At 40.0% G+C, this 22,145-nt stretch overlaps 1 protein-coding gene across 2 annotated transcripts in view; it reads left to right on the top strand.

The window, feature by feature from the left end:
• PTPN13 (protein tyrosine phosphatase non-receptor type 13) overlaps nucleotides 1-22,145 on the top strand; it is a 95,489-nt gene that overhangs the window by 14,262 nt on the left and 59,082 nt on the right. For both annotated transcript variants that reach the window (XM_065736649.1, XM_065736648.1), the window contains exons 2-6: nucleotides 6,584-6,703; nucleotides 14,333-14,502; nucleotides 18,418-18,483; nucleotides 20,460-20,645; nucleotides 21,799-21,892. In XM_065736649.1, coding sequence (XP_065592721.1) covers nucleotides 6,589-6,703; nucleotides 14,333-14,502; nucleotides 18,418-18,483; nucleotides 20,460-20,645; nucleotides 21,799-21,892 — 631 coding nt within the window. In that variant the 5' untranslated portion in view covers nucleotides 6,584-6,588. The remainder of the gene's footprint in view (nucleotides 1-6,583; nucleotides 6,704-14,332; nucleotides 14,503-18,417; nucleotides 18,484-20,459; nucleotides 20,646-21,798; nucleotides 21,893-22,145) is intronic.

Here is a 22,145-nt window from a genome sequence, read left to right as displayed (position 1 = left end):
GCTTTGTAGAACAATTATGCCATGGACTATTGAAATACAGCCAACAGCTTGTTCACATCTCTGCCTTCCCCTTGGAGCATGTGTGTTTCTTGGTCTGCTCTCCAGAACACAGTTGGGATCCCATCAGCTACCTCCTCTTTGAAGAAGTAGTTTCCTTGAACCTGGGTCCCACTTGAAAGCATATGAAATGGTGCTATGAAATGGGATTTTAATTTCTCCTTGCAGCCCTCCCCTCCTTGGATTTCTTCAGCAAAAATCTCTGTACACATTTTAACACCTGTTGGAAGAAATATAGATCATACACCTTCTCAATAGTATTTTGAGTGTAAAATGAACAAAAAATAAATGAGCAAAAAAAAAGTGTAAATCTAGTGCTTTGTAGTACCATAACTCCATTCTTAGTAATATCTAAGAATTTTGCATACAAATTTGTGCTTGTTTATGGAAAAGAATGCCTTTTTTTTTTTCCCACTACAGAGGAGTGAAGAAAATGCTGTGCTGTAAATAGCAGCCTTGATGCCTGCTGCTGACCTTGAGTCAGTTCAGTAGAAGTAGAACAAAGATATCCAAGTTTATGCATTGGTCCTAAAAATGCTGTTGTTCTTGTGTATACAGTTCTTGACAGCTGAAATGTAGGTTTATGTTCTGGCTTGTCTGTTTTTCAGGGTAGAAATGCAGAATTTCACAATGGGAATTAGTCATTTCTTGTGTGAGTAATAGCTTTATTCCCAGACAGGTGAGTTCACAGATAAGATATCCACGGTGTCATCAAGCTGCCGACCTTGTAATGCTCTGCTCCTTACCCCATATGGCCCAGCAGTTTTTTTTCCCAGAAATAGAACACAAAATGGTAACTGTGAAAGGTCACACACTTCTTTTTTTGCTTCAGGTCCTGGATTCTCTGGTGAATGCCTGTGTAGTAGGGCTTCAGCAATTGTGTAGAGAAGTTTAAATTTTTGAGAAGTTGGTAATTTCATTGATAGGTGGAAAATGAATTTCTGCTTTGCTGATTGGAAAGCAATTTCTGGAAAGATTGAACACAAATACATTAAAATAAAATTTAGTTTTGAATAACTTAATGATGGAGCAAGCCTTCAAACTTGGTAAGACTTTTAAATGCAATAGTGATTGCTACTGCAGTGTTAACATTTATCTTTCTCACTAAAGTTGGTGGGTTTTAATATTTTTTTCAGTGCTTTATCTCATTAACATATTGATATTCTTATATTTACCTGAAGGTCAGCGATTGTTTTGAGTAGAAAAAAAAACAACCTGTAAAGTTTCCTGAAGTGAACTTTCTTTTTGTCGTGCTGCATCCAAGAAATGTGAGGACTCATACTCTTGGCATTCTGTGCCTAGGTTCCTGCTGATCCAGTTGTGCTGTCTTCATTTACATTTGTTATTACCTTCCTGCAAAGGGCTGTAGAACTGAGAAGGGATAGCTATAAAGTGAGGGATTGTTCAGTTATTGAGAATGGAAAGGTTCATATCTAAAAGCATCTGAACCAGCAGTATTGGAGAATTGATCTTACGTGGCACAATTGATATTGCCTTATTACTGCAGGAGAGAGTTGAAGCTTAAGCTTTTAAGAACATGAGCTGTTTTTGCAGCCCTGAAATTTCTACTTTTCCCTTCATGAAGTCTGTGTTAGTTGCAGGTTTCCTGCTGCTACTTAGCAATTAAAATGAAAATTGCACGTCTGAGAAAGGCAGTAGGAACCGTGCCTCTCCCGGATAGAGCTGATTAGCAGCAAACTCAGGAAGTTGCCAGGGGATCCTATACCGACAATTAAACCAAGAGAGGGATATGAGAGCCATGCCCCAATTTACGTGGATTATGCTTACTTTGTAGTGATAATTGTATGCTCTTCTGAATATAATTTTAATATCAAATGTGAAACATCAACTACCCTGATGTATAAAAGAACAGTCTCCAGTTGCCTAGGAAACACAACTTTCATGATGATTATTATATACATTTTGGACTGGATTTACTAGTTTGCCTTCCCTGGAGCTTCAGATAAACAAGTTGTTCTGGTTCTGGTGATAGAGAGGCAGAACAGCAAGGGAGGGAGTGTATTGTCAGCTACAGCTCTGTCTGTTCTGTCTTCCACTGAACCTTTCTTCCATCCAGTGCTGAAGGCTGATTTCTTTCCACCTTCCAGGGAAGAAAGCTAACGCTTCTCCAGCAAAATACACACTGCTTGCCCTGGGGCTTCAAGCCAGGATTATAAAGTCGCATTCCTCTGTCTTCCAGAGGAATCCAAGTCTGATTGAAGGCTTTGCAGGGAAATGCTGACATCTCATCTGGCAGTATGTAAAGGCATCACTGTATGGCCAGAACAGAAGGGCTAGAAGCCTTCTGTGCTTCTGGGAACGTGCAGCATCCCTCACCTTTCGTGGGTGTTATTGCAAATCAGAGTTAATTACTGTTCTTTTATCTAGGGGGTGTCAGCGCAAGGAGAAAGCATCAATTTGAAGAGGAGATGCAACTGTAAGGGAACTTTCTTGATAAAATGTGAGGTTTGGTCCAGGTGTATGTTACTGTGTTGCTGGGATTGCATCCTGTCTGCCTGCAGGAGCAGAACAGAGATGAAAGGAAAATAGCAATGGAAGAAATTTCCACAAATTAAGGGGGAAAAGTGATTTATTGTGTTAATGCCAGTGTCTCCAAATGAAAGAGGAATTAATGGAATGAGAAGCACCATGAAGCACATTTGGTTCAACAGCTTCCATTCACATCATTTCCAATGGTTAGAGACTTTAAGGGAAAAGAAAAAAAAAAGAGAGCAAGATTTGTGTCTCTGGGGACACTCCTCCATTTAGGTCTCCTATTCGTATCTGTAGACATGAAAATGGCAAGCATAGCATAGGGCTTGATTCTTTATTCTCTAAGGCAATAAATGGTAATGGTGTGTACTAAGTATCTTGAGTGTTGGATTGTAAGCAATTATACATAAACACAGCAGGTTTGATTAGCTTATGTATTTACCCTGGTTGCATGCCTGACTTGAAAATTTGCAAACAGTGCCTTATTCTGTTGGAGAGTCTATGCAAATTGGACCTTGCAGCTACAGGGAGCCACGCTTGACGTACACACAAACCTGTGTGGATTTGAAAATAAGGTTTCAAAGGGTACTGGAGCCTGAGCTTTTTGAGTTGGCTCCAGGGTTCCCCAATTAAGCACGGTTTCAGCAACAGTGTTACTGGAGTTAAACTGATAGATACATTCTCAATGGTCTTCAGAGGTGTGAGATGTGGGTCAGCATAAATAAATAGGATGTTGACAGCACTCTGAGATTACAGGGCATGGCAATGACTCCAGGTGCTTGGGCGCTGAAATGGGAGAGGCCAGGCTTGCAAAATGTCCTGGTACAGCCCCAGTTTGGTTTCACTGGGCTTTGTGAGCACTGGGTGCTTCTGAAAAGCACCTTGCATTCAGCAAGTGCTCAGGACTGTCTGTGGTTTGTTTCTGGGCAGCCAAGAGTGGCTTTAGGGATTTAAATTTTAAGAGGGTGTTTTATTTATTTGTTTTTGGACAGAAATATGTGTTAGGGTGCTCCTGCTTTCAAACACTGGAGTCTTCAAAGCAGAAGTTAATAAAGGGATCTCTCTGGGTGCTAAGAGAAGAGCACTCATCAGAAATTGCCATTTTTGACCAGATAATACTGATAGAGCAATGGGCAGTAGTGCTCCTGTTGCAGACAGATGAAGTTTGACATGGAGAAAGTGTTTCTTCTGGTTTTGTTTTGTCTTTCTGCTGCCTCTTTTGTCTGTTTCTCATTTTGTCGAAGTAGAAAAATGAATCCCAGTGTATTTTCTGTGGTGATCTAGAAACTCCAACAGTGCTTTTATATTCTAGATTTTTATTTTCCTCCTTCTAGCGCATGTGACAAATGACAGCATGTAACTGGAGTAGCTGTTCTCAGCATTTCTTGGCAGTGTGCTCTGATGAGATACGCAGTAAGAATGAAGTATCTGCAGGCATCTCAATGAGCCCATGTTGTTAAAACACAGCTTTGTGACCTGGGGTTTTGGTTCTGAATGTGGAATGTGGGGAAAAATGCTGATGTGGAAGGCAGGGTAAACAGCAAAGAACGTGTGTTGTTAAAAACTAGCACGCAAAGTAGCTGGCAGAGTTGTTGGAGCAGTTCAGCCTTTTGACTTTCAGTCTTAGGTTTTTAGGAACTCCTTGACAAAATGACTGATGTACAGCCTTTATTAAACACAATTGGAGCAATACTTCCTTAACATTTTGGGTGGTAAGAGTTCAGTAAAATCTTGAAAGAGCAGGCTGTGACATTTCTAATTCTCAGGCGCTGTTTCCAATTTAAAACTCATAAGGAAAAATGTCAGTGGTTAGGGGAAGGAGAATTCTGAGCATCTCAGCTGCACACATGAATAATTAAAAAGCAAGTTGATTTGCAGACTAAAGTAGTAGGAAGAGAAGTACATGTATACTTCATCGATGAGAATTTGACAGTGTTTGTGTGGGGCTGTGCAGTGCTCTGTAGATGCTGGGTGCTCACTGTGGGCTACAGAGTACAGTGAAGGGAGGGGAGGTCACCAGGCATGTTTTGCTCATTGCACTGCCAGGGAGTGCCTGAGCCACCTGCCCAAGAGGAAGGGGCTGGCACTGGTGCACAGGAGCTAAACATGCTTTGGAAAGGAGGTGTTTGAGGTAGGGGAGAGGCCTTTGGCCTCAGCTGTGTTCTGTCTTGAAGCTGTGCTTGCCTGTATGGCCTAGGGTGGAATGGCACAGAGAGTGAGAAACTGCACGCAGGGCTTGTTGGGACAAATGGTTTACATTTGAGTTTACTCTCTTGACCTGAAGCAAATAAAACCCTGATGTAACTCCTTTCCTGGATAAATTACACTTGTGTGTGGTCAAGGAGTACATTCTGTCAGAAAGAGAGTAACCTGAAAGTCAACTGTATGAGTATGCTTCCCCAGCGTCAACTCTTAATTTGTTTGCTGTCTTCCCATGTTGTGCTTTGTTTCCCACTGTGTGAATGTCACTGTGTGGCAGTGACCTGATATGCTTTTCAGCTGGATATGGCATCCCTACCTTCATAGCTGACGCAGAGTTTGAGCCATATGGATGTGCTTGGGGATCACTGCTGCCCTGTGCTTCACATCTTGTGAATAGAGCTCCCAGTGCACCTGAATGCTTTCTGCCAGTCATCTTCACACCCTGAAAAATGCAGGGACTGCCAAGAAGGGCACTGCCAGTTGGAAGCAGTCTGTGTGTACATACCAAGAATACAAGAGAAAAGTCTTAGTGTTCCACACAGCATACTTGTTCTAAGCCTATATCCTCCTTTCCTGAAATTCAGGAGCAGCCTCTTTTTGCACTGCATACACCAAAGGTCAAACACTATGGAAGGATCCTAGAATACGAGGAGACAGCAAATTCAGAACTGACCATTTCAAGGTGTACTGTGCCTACAACTTTCTCCTTGTGAAAAATCCACAACGCGGAGAACATGGACAGTGCCTGCAGAGAATTGAATCATAGAATCACAGAGTCACTAGGGTTGGAAAAGACCTCTAAGATCACCAAGTCCAACTACGAGCTGATCCCCCTCCATGCCCGATGGCCATGTCCCTCAGTTTTTCTTGAACATCTCCAGGGATGGTGATTTCACCACCTCCCTGGGCAGCCTGTGCCAATGCCTCACTGCTCTTTTGGAGAAGAAATGTTTCCTCTAAGAGTCTGTGAAAGTACAGATTCAGATATAATTTTCTTCTGACCACTTCCAGGGTTATGAAAGGCCATAAATGGGTCAGCCCAAACTTCAAGGTAGAGAGAAGTTGCAGCATTGTTTCCTTGTTCTTTATGAGTACTGGTGAGACAGAAGTGTTGTGAGGAAGTTTCTTTTCAGCTGTGTCACCCTTCTTGTCTGTCAAAGCAGCCAGCACTGCAGTTTTAAGGCAGTTTTCAGTAAGAAAAGATTAAAATAATAATAATAATAACAAAAAAAGGCCAGAATTCTCCTTAAGTGCCTTTCAATGAGAAATGGCAGTTCGTGGCATTTTGCACAGTACCATGTCTGTAGTAATGGATGCTTGTATTCTGCTTCAGTTTTTGAAATCAGCTTTTGATTTATTTTTCTTTCACTCATGCTATGCTGAATAAATAAAAGCTAAAAGCTGGAAAGGTATGAAGTAAAGAAAAGTCAACTGTTTCTGATAAAATGTAGCCAAAAATATGGAATTGTCAGTACCATAATATATGTAGGTTGCTCCAAAAGCAATGCTTTCTGTTTACTCCTGTGGGAATTGCAATAGATAGCATGAGCACAATTATACCAATGGATACAAGAATTTTTCAGTTACAAAATACTGTTTTTCAACCTAGACACCACCATTAGCTATGCATTTTTGCTGGTGATGAACAAGAGCCTGTAGGTTTGGTTTTTCATCTTCATGGGAGCAGGTGGTCAGTTTTGTGTAGTTTTCTTTTTATTCTCATGGTGAATATTTTGTATTGTTTATGTGTATGTTGAGTTCTGTTGATATCAGAGGACTTGGAGAAAGTAACTGCTGTGTTTTCTTAACTCAGCTGTGTCTCATTTTGCAGATAACATGCATGTGTCACTGGCTGAGGCTCTGGAGGTTCGGGGAGGGCCGCTGCAAGAAGAAGAAATATGGGCTATTTTGAATCAAACCGCAGAAAGCCTTCAAGAGCTCTTCAGAAAAGGTAAGCATTTTCAAGGAGGAATAGATGTGCTGAAGAACTGAAGTCAGGTTTTGGACATCGGTCATGTCTTTAATCTGGGCTTGGATAGAGGCTGCATTTCCATTATGTGTGTCCAGTATTTGAGAAAATTCAGGGGGATATATCATCTGGTTGTATCTGGACATGCATATGTGTGTTTATACAAGTTTATTCAGGAAAAATCAGAAGCTCTCACTTTGAAAATGACTGTTATTCTTGTCATGTTTCCTTATAACTATGCAAGGGGCATGTTTTCATTATCAAGGGAAAATAATATTTTTTGAATGGATTTTGCTTATGATTTCAGCAAGATTAAACATTCCAGTTGTTGGGTATTTTTTTTGTGTTTTAAGATATGCTTTAGAACAGCAGTGTCTCTTCGAATGCCAGATCTATCTTATATATGGCACTACCTCTAGACATGATCTCTGCTGGATGGTTCACAAGAATTGAAAGTAGACAGGTTTGGGCAGAAACTTCCATGAAGTTCCATGATTTCTGATCAAGACTGTATTATTTTTATAATCATGCATGAAACATTATCAGCTTTTCCAAAATATACAAAATTTATACTCGCAAAAAAAAAAAAAACTTCAGGTATTGTATACGAATTGAATTTCAGCTCTGTGCTAGCAGCAGTCCATGCATGGTGAGAAGTATTCCTTAGTAGGAAAGTTCACTTTATTACTGCTACTTGACCAACTCTCTTGTATTGTGAGAAGGAAAGCTGGCATCTTCTTTCCTGTCTTTTTCCTTTTTTGATATCTCTAAAAGAGAATTGGAGAAAGATTTAAGAAGGTGAGTGTGAAGGACTAAATAGAACTTCACTAAAGAGATATCATGAATGATTACAGAATTGGACATTTCAGAACTAACATCTGAAAAAAGCCCATACCCTAAGTACCTTACAATTTTTAAGCAGTTTCACTGCTGACTAAAGTGAGTGATTTATAAGAGTGAAGTCTTCACTGGAAACAGGAACTCACCCTTTCTTAGTAGTGCAGAAAAGAGTTGTAATTACAGTGAAGACTGCCAGCAATTTGAGAGTAAGAAGATGGAGCAGCCCTCCTTCGGAGGAACGATGTAAAAAGATGAGAGCAGAGAAAACAAAGCTGCCCCAGGTCTTCTGCTGTATGCTTTTAAGGTAGGGCAGTGTCTGCCAGTCAAGACTGGCTGAGATGGCAGTCGTTTCTGGTCTCACTTCCTATCAGTGAATACCAAAACACAACTTTAGATACAATCAGTGCCAGAAGAATGTCTCTTTTTGGATATGAGGATGTTTTACTGAGCTGTTCTGCTAGTTCAGCAAACTGTTTTCAGTCGCATGCTATTAATTAACGTGGAATATAGCCCTGTGGTAAAGTGCACTTTAAAAGACACCCAAATGAAAGAGCTTTGCAGTGTAACAGTGGTTGACAAAGGCAGTTTAATTCCTCCCAGCAAGATGCAGATAACCAGTCTTTAATGAAGATTTGGCTTCTCTAAGGAAAAAAATCTAGACATCTTTTTTGGTCATCTTGAATATCAGTTTCTGTGCTGGCTTGTAGAGATGTGTTGCAGAGCTGCTGGAATAAAGAATGCAGAGGTTCCTGTGAACTTTCCTGTCTGTCTCAATTTCATTTGCTCTTTATGGAGAACTTGTAGTGTACAGGGGATCCTAGAGAGAGGTCCTGTTTGTCACAATTAATTTTCAGTCATAATGTACAGTTTGACAGAGCAACTCAGTGGCAGACTTTGTATTTCCAGAGCTGCACTCCTGCTGAGGCACATTCACCACATTTGGCTCTAGTCAGTCTCAGAGATGCAGTGCTCTTCTCTTGCTCGTTGTATAGTTCTGGATTCCCTGAACATCTTCTATTCTGTTAGAAAATCTAAGCTTGGTGAGTGTTTTCTATATCCAGTTTCTTCAGTTTAAAAAGCAAAACTAAACAGCAAAAAATAAAAACATCAACAACCAAACAAACCAAAAACAGAATGAAGAACTATGGCCTAACCAATTTGAAGTTAGAATTAAATGGCATTGGAAATTGTCACTGCTTACATTGTCATCTATTTGCAGCTTCCCCACATCAGCCCAGCAGCCATACATGCTTAAAGGAATGACCAGCCCAAGAGATCATTTGTATATTTGTTAAACCCTGGTTGAATTTTGATAGCTTTCTCTGTTCGTTTAAAGTTGAGAGTTCTTGCTATCATACCAACTGAGAAAGCATCCTTCAGTTCATTTGTTACATAATTGGTTTCAGAAAATTAGGGAGAAATATCTGAGACAAGATTCGGCTAAAGATGTGATAACTTCTTGATAAGCATGTCTCTTAGTGTGTCTGTCTGCTTATCCATCAAAGCACCAGATACAAGTACATAATGAAATTCCATCTCTTGCTTTGTTAATCACAAGACACACCATGTAATTCAGCGATTGATCAATGAATGTGCATATTTTTATGCTTTGTATTTACAGTTCTAACAGTTGTTGAACCCATTAAAACACTTTACAAATTGATTTCAATCATTATAAGCAGTGAAAGATAGGATGGAAATGCTCAGTTACTAATCACTCGTGTAGATGATCAACGCTGGTAGCTGTCTTGTCAGCAAGTTATAAGCTGTTAAGTGGACGAGAAAGACAATCCAGTGCTTTTGATTGCAGTTGAGAAGTTTAAATGAATCTAGTGATTTGAAAAGGCTGATACTAGACCTGCCCTTCTCTTACATCTGTTTAATTATCTTCACTAACTATTTTGTTGTTCAGAGGGTGAATCAGCTGTGTCAGACATGCTGAATCTTGTATTCAGCACTGCATGAAGTCAAAGGAAGATGTCTTTGAAGTGCAGTATCTCAGCTGTGGGCACATAGGTGTAAAGAGCATGCTGTGCTCTTGGCACTCATTAATAAACCAGGGTTACTTCTTGTTAAATAGGTTGAAATGGGGAAAGCTTATCAGAGCTTGAAAGTGGGAAGGATTTTGTTGCTTCAGTTGCTCCTGTGCTGGCATGCTTTATGAGTTCTGGAAGTAGTTACATCATGTAGTTCAAATCAAACAATCTGCTCTGAACAGGAGGAAGAGAAGGGGAGAAAACAGTCCTGCTAATAGGAGGGTGGGTAAATACAGTTGCTTTACAAAAATGTAAATGGAAAATTGTTTCTATAAAGAAAAGTTATAACATCTGAAAGCAAATGTGAAGAAAGACGGTGATGTTTTTTTTAAGCACCTGTAAATCTTGTTGAGTCACCCTATTGCGTGTACTTAGCTTGGGTGGGTGTAATGAAAGGCAAGAAGGCAAAGTGAAAGATGTTGGTGGAAAGTAATGGTGAGTCCTGGTAATTGGAGCTGATTGGCTGGGGAAAAGGAGATGGAATAGGCTTTTGTTGATAAGAGGTAAAATACAGTAAGAGTGGGAAAAAATCCACATTTTCCAGCCTCCCATTGCTGGCAGGTTTGAGTAGATTGTTTTTTTCTACTTTACGTCTGTCATTTCCTACCAGTTTTGCAAATTGCTATGGCCACAGGGAGAAAAAAGTTGGGGGAAAACACAATTAAAGGAGCTTGAATTGTTTAATTAGCTTAGGAATTCAGAATTACCAGCCATCGATACTGTAACATCGATCAACTTTAAACTACTGCCTGAACTTTCTCCCTTTTATAATATTGTTTACGTTCTTTTGCTTCAGCTACTTGTGTGCTGTTAAACCGTTTAAAAGACTGTTTTCAAGGTCTTCAATTTGTTTGGCAGATGCTATTTAGCTGAATAATCTTCCAGTTTTTATTGCACTCAAAGCCAGTTCAGTTCTTCCTTTTAAGTAAGACCACACTATTTATTTGTGTCTTGGCACTGATGATGAGCTGTGTTCTCACAAGGGCTTTGTTACCACGCTGCATACTTCCAGAGTTAACTCAGAGAGCTGGCATCTCCAGCACAGCTGAAAGCCTCCTGGACATACAACTGACCAGTTCTTCTGAAAGAGTGGCTCAGAACTCTTTTTGTTCTTTTCTCCTTTATTCTGGGGAATAGTTTTCCCTTATCGCTCTCAAAAATTCTTCTGAAAAACTGAAAGAGGAGATGAGCACCTGATGTAGCTGTAAGCATCCCTGTTCATTGTAGGGGAGTTGTACTAGATGGCCTTTAAGGGTCCTTTCCAACTCAAACAATTCTATTATTTTTTCCATGGCACAGGGAGTGAGATGGAAGAGTACTGTTACTTGAAAATATTATTCTTAAGATAAATTTGCATAGTAGCAGCTTTGGCTTGTTATGGATGCCTCAAGGAAGGAAAAAGAGAATGAATTATTTTATTCTCATCCTTTCTAAATATAGGTTGAAGTTTATGATGTAGGCAGTCTGATCCAATATATTGGTTAAAAGCTGCTAAAAGATGGAGCTAAGAAAGTGCCAACAAAATATTCTTGGCAGAGTCAACCCCTTTTCTACTCTTAAAACACATTCGTTGTACATAGCTTCAAATCATCCGGACTGTAGAACATAGATGGAAGTATTTTACATGGATCAGTAAATTCAACCTTTCCATCTACAGGGGACAAAACGGGGACAAAACACGCTCCAGAGTTGGATTAAACCAATATTTGCAAGACTTCAGGCTAAATGGGTTGATTTTTAATTTTTTTTGTACTGTTAAAACTAAATCACATTTCCAATCTCATAATCTCTTTCTGCTTCAGAATATGAAGAGTTCAGAGTTGTTTAAAGTCTCTGTGGTACAAATCATTAAGGGTAAAGCCTTGTCTTTACTCAAGTAGGGGTAAAGACCTCTCTTCCCCAAAGCAGAAACTTTAAAATAGTTTTCAATCTTTATTTTTGTATCAGTGAGCACACAGTCAAAATCCAGCAGCTGGCTTCAGTGGTACTTTGGGAGGCTGATAGCCAGCTAATGTTTTACAATATAATGTAATACACAATAACGTAATGCCTAATGGGAGGGGTCTATTCATCTCTGTATTTCTATAGTTTAGCATTTCTGTGCACTGCCACAGGAGTGAATAGCAGTTGTTCTGTTTGTTTTGGAGGAAGTGGGGTTAGAGTTACAATGCAAAATGTCTTTGGGGCTGGGAGAGGCAGATGGTGTTATTTTCCTTCTTATGTTAACAGTCTATCTAATTCAGTTGGCTGTAGTGCCCTTTTACTTTTGCCATATCTAGTGTGTCAGGTTCTTGCTCTGAGTTTTCTTCAGCTCATCTTGTTTTTAACATTAAATATTTGAAAGGGTCTCTTTGTGAAGCTGAACTCCAACTTTAGAAGCTTGATGTACTAGGAGAAGTTGAATGAAGGGATAGTCTTATTCAATTCTTGCTATGTATCTTGTTATACATTGCAGTGAAACCATCATCTTGGTCAAAATTGATTGTTTTTACTCTTGTATCAAGCAGTTTTGCCATGGCCATTGCAAGTGTTGCTAGGCTTAAATAATTTTGCAGCCAGGAGACAGTCAGATTACCCTGAGGAAGAAGTGATGTACTACAGTCTAAGAACTGGTTATTAAAGTTTGCATAAAGTGCATTTTCTTCTCTTGCCCAAATTTATTTCATGTTGTTTTATATTCTCTTCTTTACAAGGAGAGAGAGATCATCACGTACGGGTCTGTATTTGGAATTTGTATGGTTTTAGGGTGCTTTGGTTTGTAGTGTGTGTGGGTTTTGCTATTTATGACAAAGTGTGCTGATCTCTATGGGGAGCTCAGCAATTCTGTACAAGTGCTTGAACTGATTTAGCCACCATGATCAGAGATGCCTACTGTAGTAATTACTGATCTGTTTGGGATCCAGTGAACAAAGTCAGAAGAGCAAAATATAATTCCTTGAGGCAAGAAGACTGAACCACCTGTGTGTGTCACAAAGAGCAGGGAGAAAGCATTTCTGTGCTGTGAATCTGGAGCTTTTCGCACTGGCTAGTAGTATAGCACACTGGCATTTTAAAATGAATTAGAAAAGCAACAACTAACTTTTTCATGTATATAAATTACTGTAAAGAAAAAATAAGAGAGTAATAGCATAATATAGCAGTGTTCATTCTATTTTTTTTTTTTTTTTGGCTTTGGCTTCTCATTTAAGCATTGTTTTGTTTTTAATTATTGTTGATTGTGAAGTTTTCTGTTTAATTGTGAGCTCTAAAAACTTCCAGGCAAAAAAAAAAGCTGATGAAGAAGAAACATTTTGAAGTAAGAAGTGCAAGCTTTTACAGGTTCAGAGGAGCTTAAACTTGAAATAATGAATGGAAGCACAGTCTGTAGGATCTGCCCATTTTAGAATTATTTCTGACCTTTATGATCTCTCTTTCCTTTCCAGGGAAAATTGTGCTTAGGGTTTGACAACAATGTGTATGTTGGCTTCTCTACTGAATGAATTCCTCTGCATGCATTGGTAGGAGGGGATGCTTGAGCTTCATGAGTTTGAAGTTGGGAACGTTTTTCTGGATAATTGTACTTACCAGTTAATTACACAGTCCTGCTTCCCACATCATAGAATGTGGGAAGCCTTAAAGCAATTTCTTAGCTGCTTTGGGAGGAAGGGGAGTTGAAGAAATGGAAGGACTTACTCAGTAGATCCTTTTACATCTGATACCTATATGCAGTAATTCAATACATTTGCTAGGAGATTAGAAATATTCTAGATTACAAGATAGTTGTGCAGCCTGGGCACCAAGACTACACGAGCATCCTAAACTGATAGGAGAGTGGAAAATGTTTGGAGTGATGATAAAGAGGGAAATGATCATTCTGAAGTTGGTGTTTATGATGTGGTGGGGAAAGACCTTTACGTCCTTAAAATATTTCTTCAGCTCTTTGAAAAATCATGTAGTAGGAAATGGAGCATCTGTCTTAGTGCCTCTGGAAAAGTAACAAGCTCACTCTTTACTTTTACTGAGATAAAAGCTTGTGCCTTCTTTGGTGAAACGGAGCTGTTTTGCTATGAGGAATGTAGAAAAAAGAATTTCAGCTGAAGAAAGTGGAAAACTTTATTAGCCAGTTTGGTTCTCTGATTTCAGTGCTTGTTTGCTATTTCAGGCTGAAGTTTGGAGGGAGAATCTTAAAGAAGGGTTCACATTAGTTCTTTGCCTTCTTCTACTGCCAGCTAGAATTTTATTTCCTCTCAATAGTGAAATTACTTCTTTCTTTGGCTTAGATAGAACTGAAGTTCCCCAAAACCCTTCTGTTTGGCCCAGCTGGTCTAAATACAAATCTTCCTTTTCTCTGCTAACCTTATCTTCTCTATCCAGATCATTGCTGCTGCACTAGTACTGTTAGGAAAGCAATTAATGCGATTCTTGCTTTGGAGTTGGCCTTCATGATATGGCTCCTATAGTGTTTGATTGGTTTTGGAGTTTCGGATATGAAATAACTTGGGGATAGAAGGTCTGTGAGTGTGACCTTGGGAGAATGAATACTGACGCAATATTGTTGACTTTAGGAAGGGAAAAAAAAAAGAAAAAAAGGTGGGGAGGAGGGTTACTATAGTGGTTATGAAGCACCATAGGTGAAAAAGGAAGTATATTGATATAAAACGTGTGTTTAAGCAAATAAAGTCACATCAATAAATGACATAAAACAAAAATTGTATGCTAATCTGTGGATTTTTTTTTTTCCTTCTTTCAAACACAGCTGATCCTGCTGCTCTGGGATTCATCATTTCTCCGTGGTCTCTCCTCTTGCTTCCATCTGGCAGTGTATCATTCACTGATGACAATGTTTCCCACCAAGACCTGCGAGCATTCACAGCACCCGAGGTTCTGCAGAACCAGTCCTTGTCATCTCTCTCGGATGTTGAGAAGGTACTGTACCTCTTCCACTGCAGAGTGCTGTCTTTAAATTCTTGGCTTGTGTGGTTCACTGTTGACCCCTTTTGGGAGAGGGGAGGAGCCCCCCTGCTTGGCTTTGTGTATGTGGAAGTGAGGTACAGATTGTGGCTGTATTGTGCCTGGAGGAAGAAGTGTCTGTGTGCAGATCTGCGTGTGTGTTTTACTAACGGCCATGCTTGAGCATTGGCTGCATGATTCCTACACTGCCCATTTAGCTAATGGGAAGTAACATTTCACCTTGTTTTTCTAAAAGTAACATCAGCAATTCCTTTCGAAGGGAAATAGCTTGTAAGAGGTAAGCAAAACAATTATTCAAGCATGCCAAGACTTCAAAAAATGAGATATTCCTACTCATCTAACAGAATGTTACAATAACAGAAATGTTATTTTATTTTTAATTATTATAGACATTCATCAATTGTGTGTAGAAATGTTCCTTTACACCTTCTTTTTCTTCTCTTCCCCAAGGGATGACGTTCAGGTAGATACTATTTGTTTGAAATATTCTCTAGGGCATGGATACAAACAGCCACAATGGCTATAGCTTCTCATGTTTCCCTAAACCATTTGTTGCAAATGGTAATGCTTTGTCCTTTTTGAAGATATTTAGAGGTAGGAGTAAGAAGGAAGCTGAGTTCTGTTCCCATCACCTTAGCTTCTCAAGATCAATAATCCTAAGGGAAGGATAGGAGCCAAAGCAAGCATTGTTTTAAGCTTAGAATGAGTATGAGGTTTAGTGACGTCTCTCCAGGAAGAAGAGCACTCAGTTCTTACACCCAAGGAAGCTGGTTGTCATCAATTGCTGTTTAATGCATAAGGACTATTAAAGTATGTTTCTGTCTGTAGAATACAGTGGGTACTAATTCGTCTTTCCCATAAATCTTCTAGATAGTTGTTTGTGGTTTTTTTTTAAAACTTTAACAGTTGAAAATCACTGCATTCTCAGTTACAAGCTCTCAAGATATCCTTCTTTCTCTGCAACATGTTAAAATGCAATGGCATAATAACGTTTATTATTTAATCTATGGCAAATCCAGGTAGTTAGCAAGCTAAGTTGAAAGTTTTAAAAGAAGTAAAAATGACAAAAACTGAAATGAATGCAAGGATCAGATTCAGTAAAGTAGAACACAGTTGCCAAGTTCTGTAGTCACAGCGTTGGAATTGTTTATTTTGTTTCAGGAGAGGTAACATTGTCTCTAATGTAAGCTGGGAGGTTAACATCCAAAACAAGCCTTTAAAAACACTAGAAAAAGGTTCCTGAATAGCGCGTTTGTGAGCTTCAGAACTGATAGCATTCTTTGTTTCATGTTTCATGCCAATGTTCTTTCAGAACATGGAATATTAAAAGCCACGTTGTGATGTTTCTTAATCTTTAGGAAAGAAATCACCAGAAGGACCTCTTAGGGCTGTACACATGGGCACAGAGCATATCAATAAGCAGTGACCAAACCTTGGTATTCTGCACATACACAGTGCTGGTGAATCATCTCTGGTTACAGCAGTGTGAGTTTATTTCATGACAGCAACACATCTTTGCTTGCTGGAAATGAAAGTCGTTTCCCAGTTGTTTCCCAATGGAAAGTTGTTTCCATTGGGAAACAACTGTGTGGAAATTTATAAGCTTTGGCTTTACATAAGCAAATTATTCACAGTCACCTATTAACTAAACAAAACCCTTTAGTTTGTGGTTGAAGCTTCAGACATTGGGTTTAGGATGAATTAACTCGATTCATGAATGAACTGTACTGAATTTGTGCACATTTTGTCCACATTGTGGGGTGAAGGGTAAGAAATAAGCTGTTGGGATACCGTGGGGTAATATAAAAACATATGAGAAAAGTGTTGCTGCTGCCATTCTTGTTTTCACTTAACACTTTGCAGATGAATCACAGAGTGGTGCTCCCAGTGCAGCATTTGGGGCTGGGTGAAGCTTAGGACAGCTACAGTCTAAATTGTTAGAGGTTATTTTACTCATCCTACAGTCAAACAAGGGAGAATTATCTTGAATTCCTAGAAATGTCCCTTTTATGTGAGAAAAATTTAAGGATGCTATGTGTTCATGGTGGCAACAGTATTCTGTTTAAGTTATATTGGCTAGCATGCCAGGAAGAGGACAGGAGTGACTGTAGTTCTGGTCTGTAATTCCTGAGGTGGGAGCTACACAGATGGTGTGTTTGTGTGTATTTCTTCCATGGTACCCATCCTTTTGGGTGTATTGGCTTGCTTGTGTGAAAAGAGAAAACTGTTTGAAACAGGAAAGAGAAGTGAATTTCGTACAGAAACTTTACTGTAAAGCTCTACTGGTAAAGCAGTCTAATAATGGTAAAAGAACAGCAAAACTTCTCACTTGGAGAATAATCTAGCCAAACTAAGCAAATTTTTCCCCTGGCATAAAAGCAGAACTGTAAATAATGATCTCTTTTTGTTTCTTCCCATTGAAATTTATGAACTCCCTTGTACTTCATTATATGCACCCTTGGCATTATTTGAAAGCATCAGGGCAGTTCTATAACTCACCTGCACGTGTTTCTTTTTACCAGTTGTTTCCCTTTACGTCAGTATTAAACTATGCGTTGGAGTATACAGTGTTTATTTTTCTCCAGATGAGCTGACTTCATATTTCTTAGGTCTTCCTTTACATTAGCTTCAAACATATTTAAACTTTTTCTTCTACTTTAGTGGTTTGCTAAACTCATTTAATGGAAATCTGAGTGTTTTCCTATTTGGATCTTGTTCTGAAATAGGTTTGGTCTGGAAGTTGGGCTTTGTGTTTTCTTATTTCTTCTGCTCTCTACATTGTCTCTACATGAAGAGACTTCCCTACACAGAGATGAATTCTCATATCCAACCTTCAGCTACTTCTAGCTGTGCAATCTGCACCAATTTTGTGGCCTTAGAATGGGATGAAGAAAATGACCATTTCAAAGATTGCCATTGTCGCTCAGTTGTGACTTAAAACGAAGTTCCTAGGCCTGGGAAGAATTTGTCAACGTGTATACTTGGGACTTAAGGAGGATGTGTTGCTTTTCATTTGTGAAGAGACTTCCTTCAATGACTTGCTCTTACTTTATAGCTGTTCTCATAATTGCTGTTCATTGTCTGTACAATTATTAAATAAACTTCTTGCTTAAAGTTGCACGCATAATGCGATCAATCTGATAGCAGGAGTCATCACTAGTGTATGTTCCCTACAGACCAGTTGTTTTTTTTTCCAGTAGTTACTTATCCGTATCATATATGACACAGTGACCTATAAAGACTGTGTATTCGTGGTCTTAAATCTGCATTATTTGAAGGCTGTATTACAACTCCAGTTGAGCTTAATATGTTAAAGTCATATGCTAATATCACTGCTGTTGATATTAGCTGTTGAGTTGTAGATAAGATTAACACATATGTATCTCTCAACTTAATCTATCATTGATGTTGTCTGCTTTATACCTTGACACTTATGCATTCCTTGCATTTTCTCCTCTATCTCCATCCTATCCATCCCTTGGCAGTAGCAGCTGGCTGTCTGAGTCTTGTTGAGGCCTGTCATACCTTCACACCAAAGTGTTATTGTGCCTCAGGTACCACCTTGGAGTCTGTGCCCCATCTGAGGCTGCTGGCATGGATTACACTGGCTTCTGCCTTCAATGTGAGAGGAAAGTTTAAAGCTGAACAAAGAGAACAGAGGCACTGATGAGATGCATCTGCTTTTTTGCAGTATGGCTTGCTTCTCTAGCCCTCGTGGGAAAGGGGAAGAAAAATCTGAAAGTCAGCTAACCTTAGCTGACAAGAAAGTGTATGTGCAAAATGATACTGAGTTCTTTGCTCTGCTTTAAGATGCTTTACATTTCCAATTTGACTCTTCTGAGTTGACAAATATCTTTTGTCTTACTACAGGTCCATATTTATTCTCTTGGTATGACGCTCTTCTGGGGAGCTGACCATGAAGTTCCTCAAAGCCAAGTGAGTTTCATTTGGTTCTGTTTAATATCACAGTCTCAAGACTGGATTGTGTGACCACTGCTGCATGTGAATGAGCATGGTGGGCTGTCCTCGTGGGACACCAAGGAGTATGGATTCTTCTCTGTGCTTCTGAAATACTTCTGTATCTCCTGTAATGTTCTGTGTGAGGGAATTGTTATGTAGGAACAAGGTGCTGATACCGCATTTGTTTCTTTTGGTGAAAGGTGGATCTAGGTTGGTCTATCTTTTAGTGTCACAACCTGAAAGGCTATAATTAATGATGCTGACAAAAGAGAAAATCATTTGTTTTGGTTCAGACTTATGTTTAAAAATTGTTTAAGTAATGTGGCTTTACCCACAGTAAAGCAACTTCTGATCTCTGCTGCTGTTACTTTGGTGAGTGTGGACTCAGCATATGCAGCTACATTACACAACGGCCAAGAAGGGATATATGTTGTTAGGAATAGGGAGTAACTCTTGCTACTGGCTTGTCAGCCACTGTAGATGCAGTTGCAGACTGCTTAGAGCCAAATCTTATTTCTTAAGAGATCATCTTCCACACCCACCACTCAGTTTTGGAAGAAGTCTGGAATGTCATTGATCTGCTGCTTGTGTGCTGCCTCCCATTCCAGCTGAGCTGTCAGCAGTCAGTGTCATAAAGGGTGAAAATCAGGTGAACTGCATAGAGAGAGCATTTAATAGCAGACTTGCTATTGAGGGATTTGACAGTGTTGTGCAGCTCAGGGAGTTAAGGTATTTTTGTTCCATGTTTTGCTTTGGTCCCATACATGGGTGTTATGTGTAAGGATAAGGAAGTGTGGTTTTGATGCCGGTATTCCACATCAGAGCATCACGCAGCAGTGAAGGAGTTAATGCTGTGGGAGCAGCAGAGGGGCGGAGCTCCGCACCGGATGGAGGCGGCGCTCTGCCTGGGCGCGCTGCTCTGGGCTGCCGTGGAGGTTCAGCACGTGTGCTTCCCCTGCAGTTTCCTCCTTAACGTAAGCTCACAGCTTTTGGGTTGGAAATTTTCTCTCTCTCTCAATTGTTCAATTTTATTAGATTTAGTAAAGTTACCGTTCCTTCTCAGATCGTGCCGTTGTTTTTTGTAGACCCATCTCTATCCGCTGTTTTCCCCCCGCCCCCCGGAGCGCAGCTCTGCTCGGGCGGCCGCGCGGCCACTGACGCAGTTTCTTTTTCTCTCCTCTCACCCTTCTCGGTTTCACGGATCACACCGTGACAGGAAGGAAATTTGAAAGGCTGTCTGGCTGTTTAAGTGCTCCATTTTTGATGTTTTCTGTAACAGAGTGGTAACTGGGTTCTTAGTTCTACTGAGTTGGAAGTTGCTGTCTGAATGCATAAGTCAGAGACCTCAGGGCAGTGGCTGTTGTAGCAGTACTGTCCCTGTCTGGGACAGTTGCAGATCAGAAAGTTGAAGTCTCAAGTGCTTGTGGCATCTGAGAAGAGGTGTTAACTGTTGCATACCCTGTGGAATCATATTGCAGTGACACTGTTGGATTAACTACATGGAGAGAAGAATTAAACCTAGATTGTTCTCAATCATATGAGCATTGTCTTGAAACTGCAGAACTTTGCTTCCTTCACCAGCATTGTTGCTGCTTTAGTCCTTAGTTTGCTGATGATCTTTGGTGGTGTCACCGGACTTTAGAGAAGCTCACCCAGCTGGCACAAAATATTGAAAGGTAGAATTACAGAACAGTAGAACAGTGGACAGAGGCTTAAAAATTATTGCAATGAGGATTTAGTTTCATGATTGTGTCTGGCAGAATGTTAAAAAAAACACAAAAACAATTTACTCCAAACCTGGATGGTGACTTTCACATTGGGATTCACTTACAGTAGGCAATGAATCTCATGAGTAGTCCTTTTATCACATTGAATGTCTTTTGTTTCTATGTGTGCTGCAATTTGCCATTGAAACTAATTCTCTCCTCCCATCCATTTATATTTGTCATTAGCCTATCAAACTTGGAGATCATCTCAACAGCATCCTCCTTGGCATGTGTGAAGATGTCATTTATGCTCGAGTATCTGTACGGACTGTTCTGGATGCCTGCAGTGCTCACATCCGGAACAGTAACTGTGCCCCGTCTTTTTCATATGTGAAGCAGTTAGTCAGACTTGTCTTGGGAAGCCTGTCTGGGGTAAGTCTTCATAAGCATTTGAACATTAGGGGAGATGGGCAGGAAGAGAGAAAAAGATTCTAAATCAGAGTCACTCTATGATAATTCTTCCTCTTGTTTTACCATGCTGCAATTCTGATAACAGGGAATGATGAAAGGAGAAAAATTTTGAAATCCCAGAAGGAGGGCTTCTTTCTCCACTTCCCAGTTTGTGCAATCAACAGTTCCTTCTGGAACTGGCAGAGACATCTCCTCCCTTCATTTGAACCATCACAACATAGTTACTGAATAGACACATAATTTCAGGCTCTGGAAGCAACAAAGGACCTCATATTGTCAGTATTACTGAGATTGCTCTTTTCTCAGTACTTAATTTTCCTTGTGCTCTGTTTATAATTCCAACAAATGCCAAGCAATATGTTTTTACTGGAATTATATGCCATTGTGGTCTTAGTTTTATTCTGTTTTATACTGTTGGAACACTTCTATCTCAGAGGGGTTATGTAAATGTATAAAACAGGTATGTAGATCCATAGTACTGTGAATACAAGAAAAGTATTTGACCTCAAGTACTCGTTTAAAAATGTCCATCATTATTTAATAATTACATAGGTTCTTTGTACATCTAGTTTGGAAGTTTCTGCATGAGGTGATAGGTCTCTGATTGTGTAATAGTCAGCAGAAGCTGTTGATGACTGGCCTCTAGAAGCAGCACTGAGCCTGAGCTCCACAAAGCACTGCCTGGACTGTGAAGCTATATCTGTCAGCCTGCTGTTCTTCGTCATAGTAGCTGATTTCTTGATACAAGTTGCTAAGTGGATCTGGTCTGGGATGGGATAAAACAAAGATCTGCTAGGCTTTAATCACTGAAGCTATTAAAATAAAGATCCAAACCTTAAATCAAGCCACGAGCTATAGAGACAGCCAGGGAGAAGAATGAGTCATTCACCATTTAGATTCTTAATGTCCCTTTTTACTTAGCATATGTTCTCCTTTTCTGCTCATCTTGTTCTTGTCAGCAGATGTGAAAAGGGCATCTGAGGTCAATGTGAGGGACTGATCTGGCTCGGCCAGCCAATGATGGCCATAGTGGTCTCAAATGCATATCCTGAAGTACGGTCACACTGAATCCAGCTGGTGTGTTTCTGACTTTGTGCTGCTGCCTGTTTTGTAGATGGATCAGCTTTCTTGCAATGGAGATAAAAAATTGCAGCCAGACAGAAGCCAGGCAATTCGGGAGAGGCTGAGGGGAAAAGGACTGCCCACAGGTAAGTGCTGCCCTATTCCTGTGAGAATCAGGGCATGACAGCCATGTGGTAGGCCAAGCATGCTGGGTAGATATTGCAGCCAGTGTAACTGAGCAGTGGAGCCATCAGCTCTGTGCCAGGCTTTTCAGACCAGGAGGATGTGTTCTTCAGATGACTGGTCTTACTGGGGCTTCTTGGAAGCCTTTTGTATTGTAGCAGCTGGACCGTTCTGAGTCATTATATTTCAGGCAATGTGATGTGATAATCACCTGAG

Source organism: Cyrtonyx montezumae, unplaced genomic scaffold (genome assembly GCF_038088225.1).
Source record: "Cyrtonyx montezumae isolate F1298 unplaced genomic scaffold, pur_monq_1.0 scaffold_2, whole genome shotgun sequence".
Taxonomy (NCBI): Eukaryota; Metazoa; Chordata; class Aves; order Galliformes; family Odontophoridae; genus Cyrtonyx; species Cyrtonyx montezumae.
The sequence above is the reverse complement of the archived record's forward strand: the minus strand, read 5'-3'. Positions and strand labels throughout refer to the sequence as shown.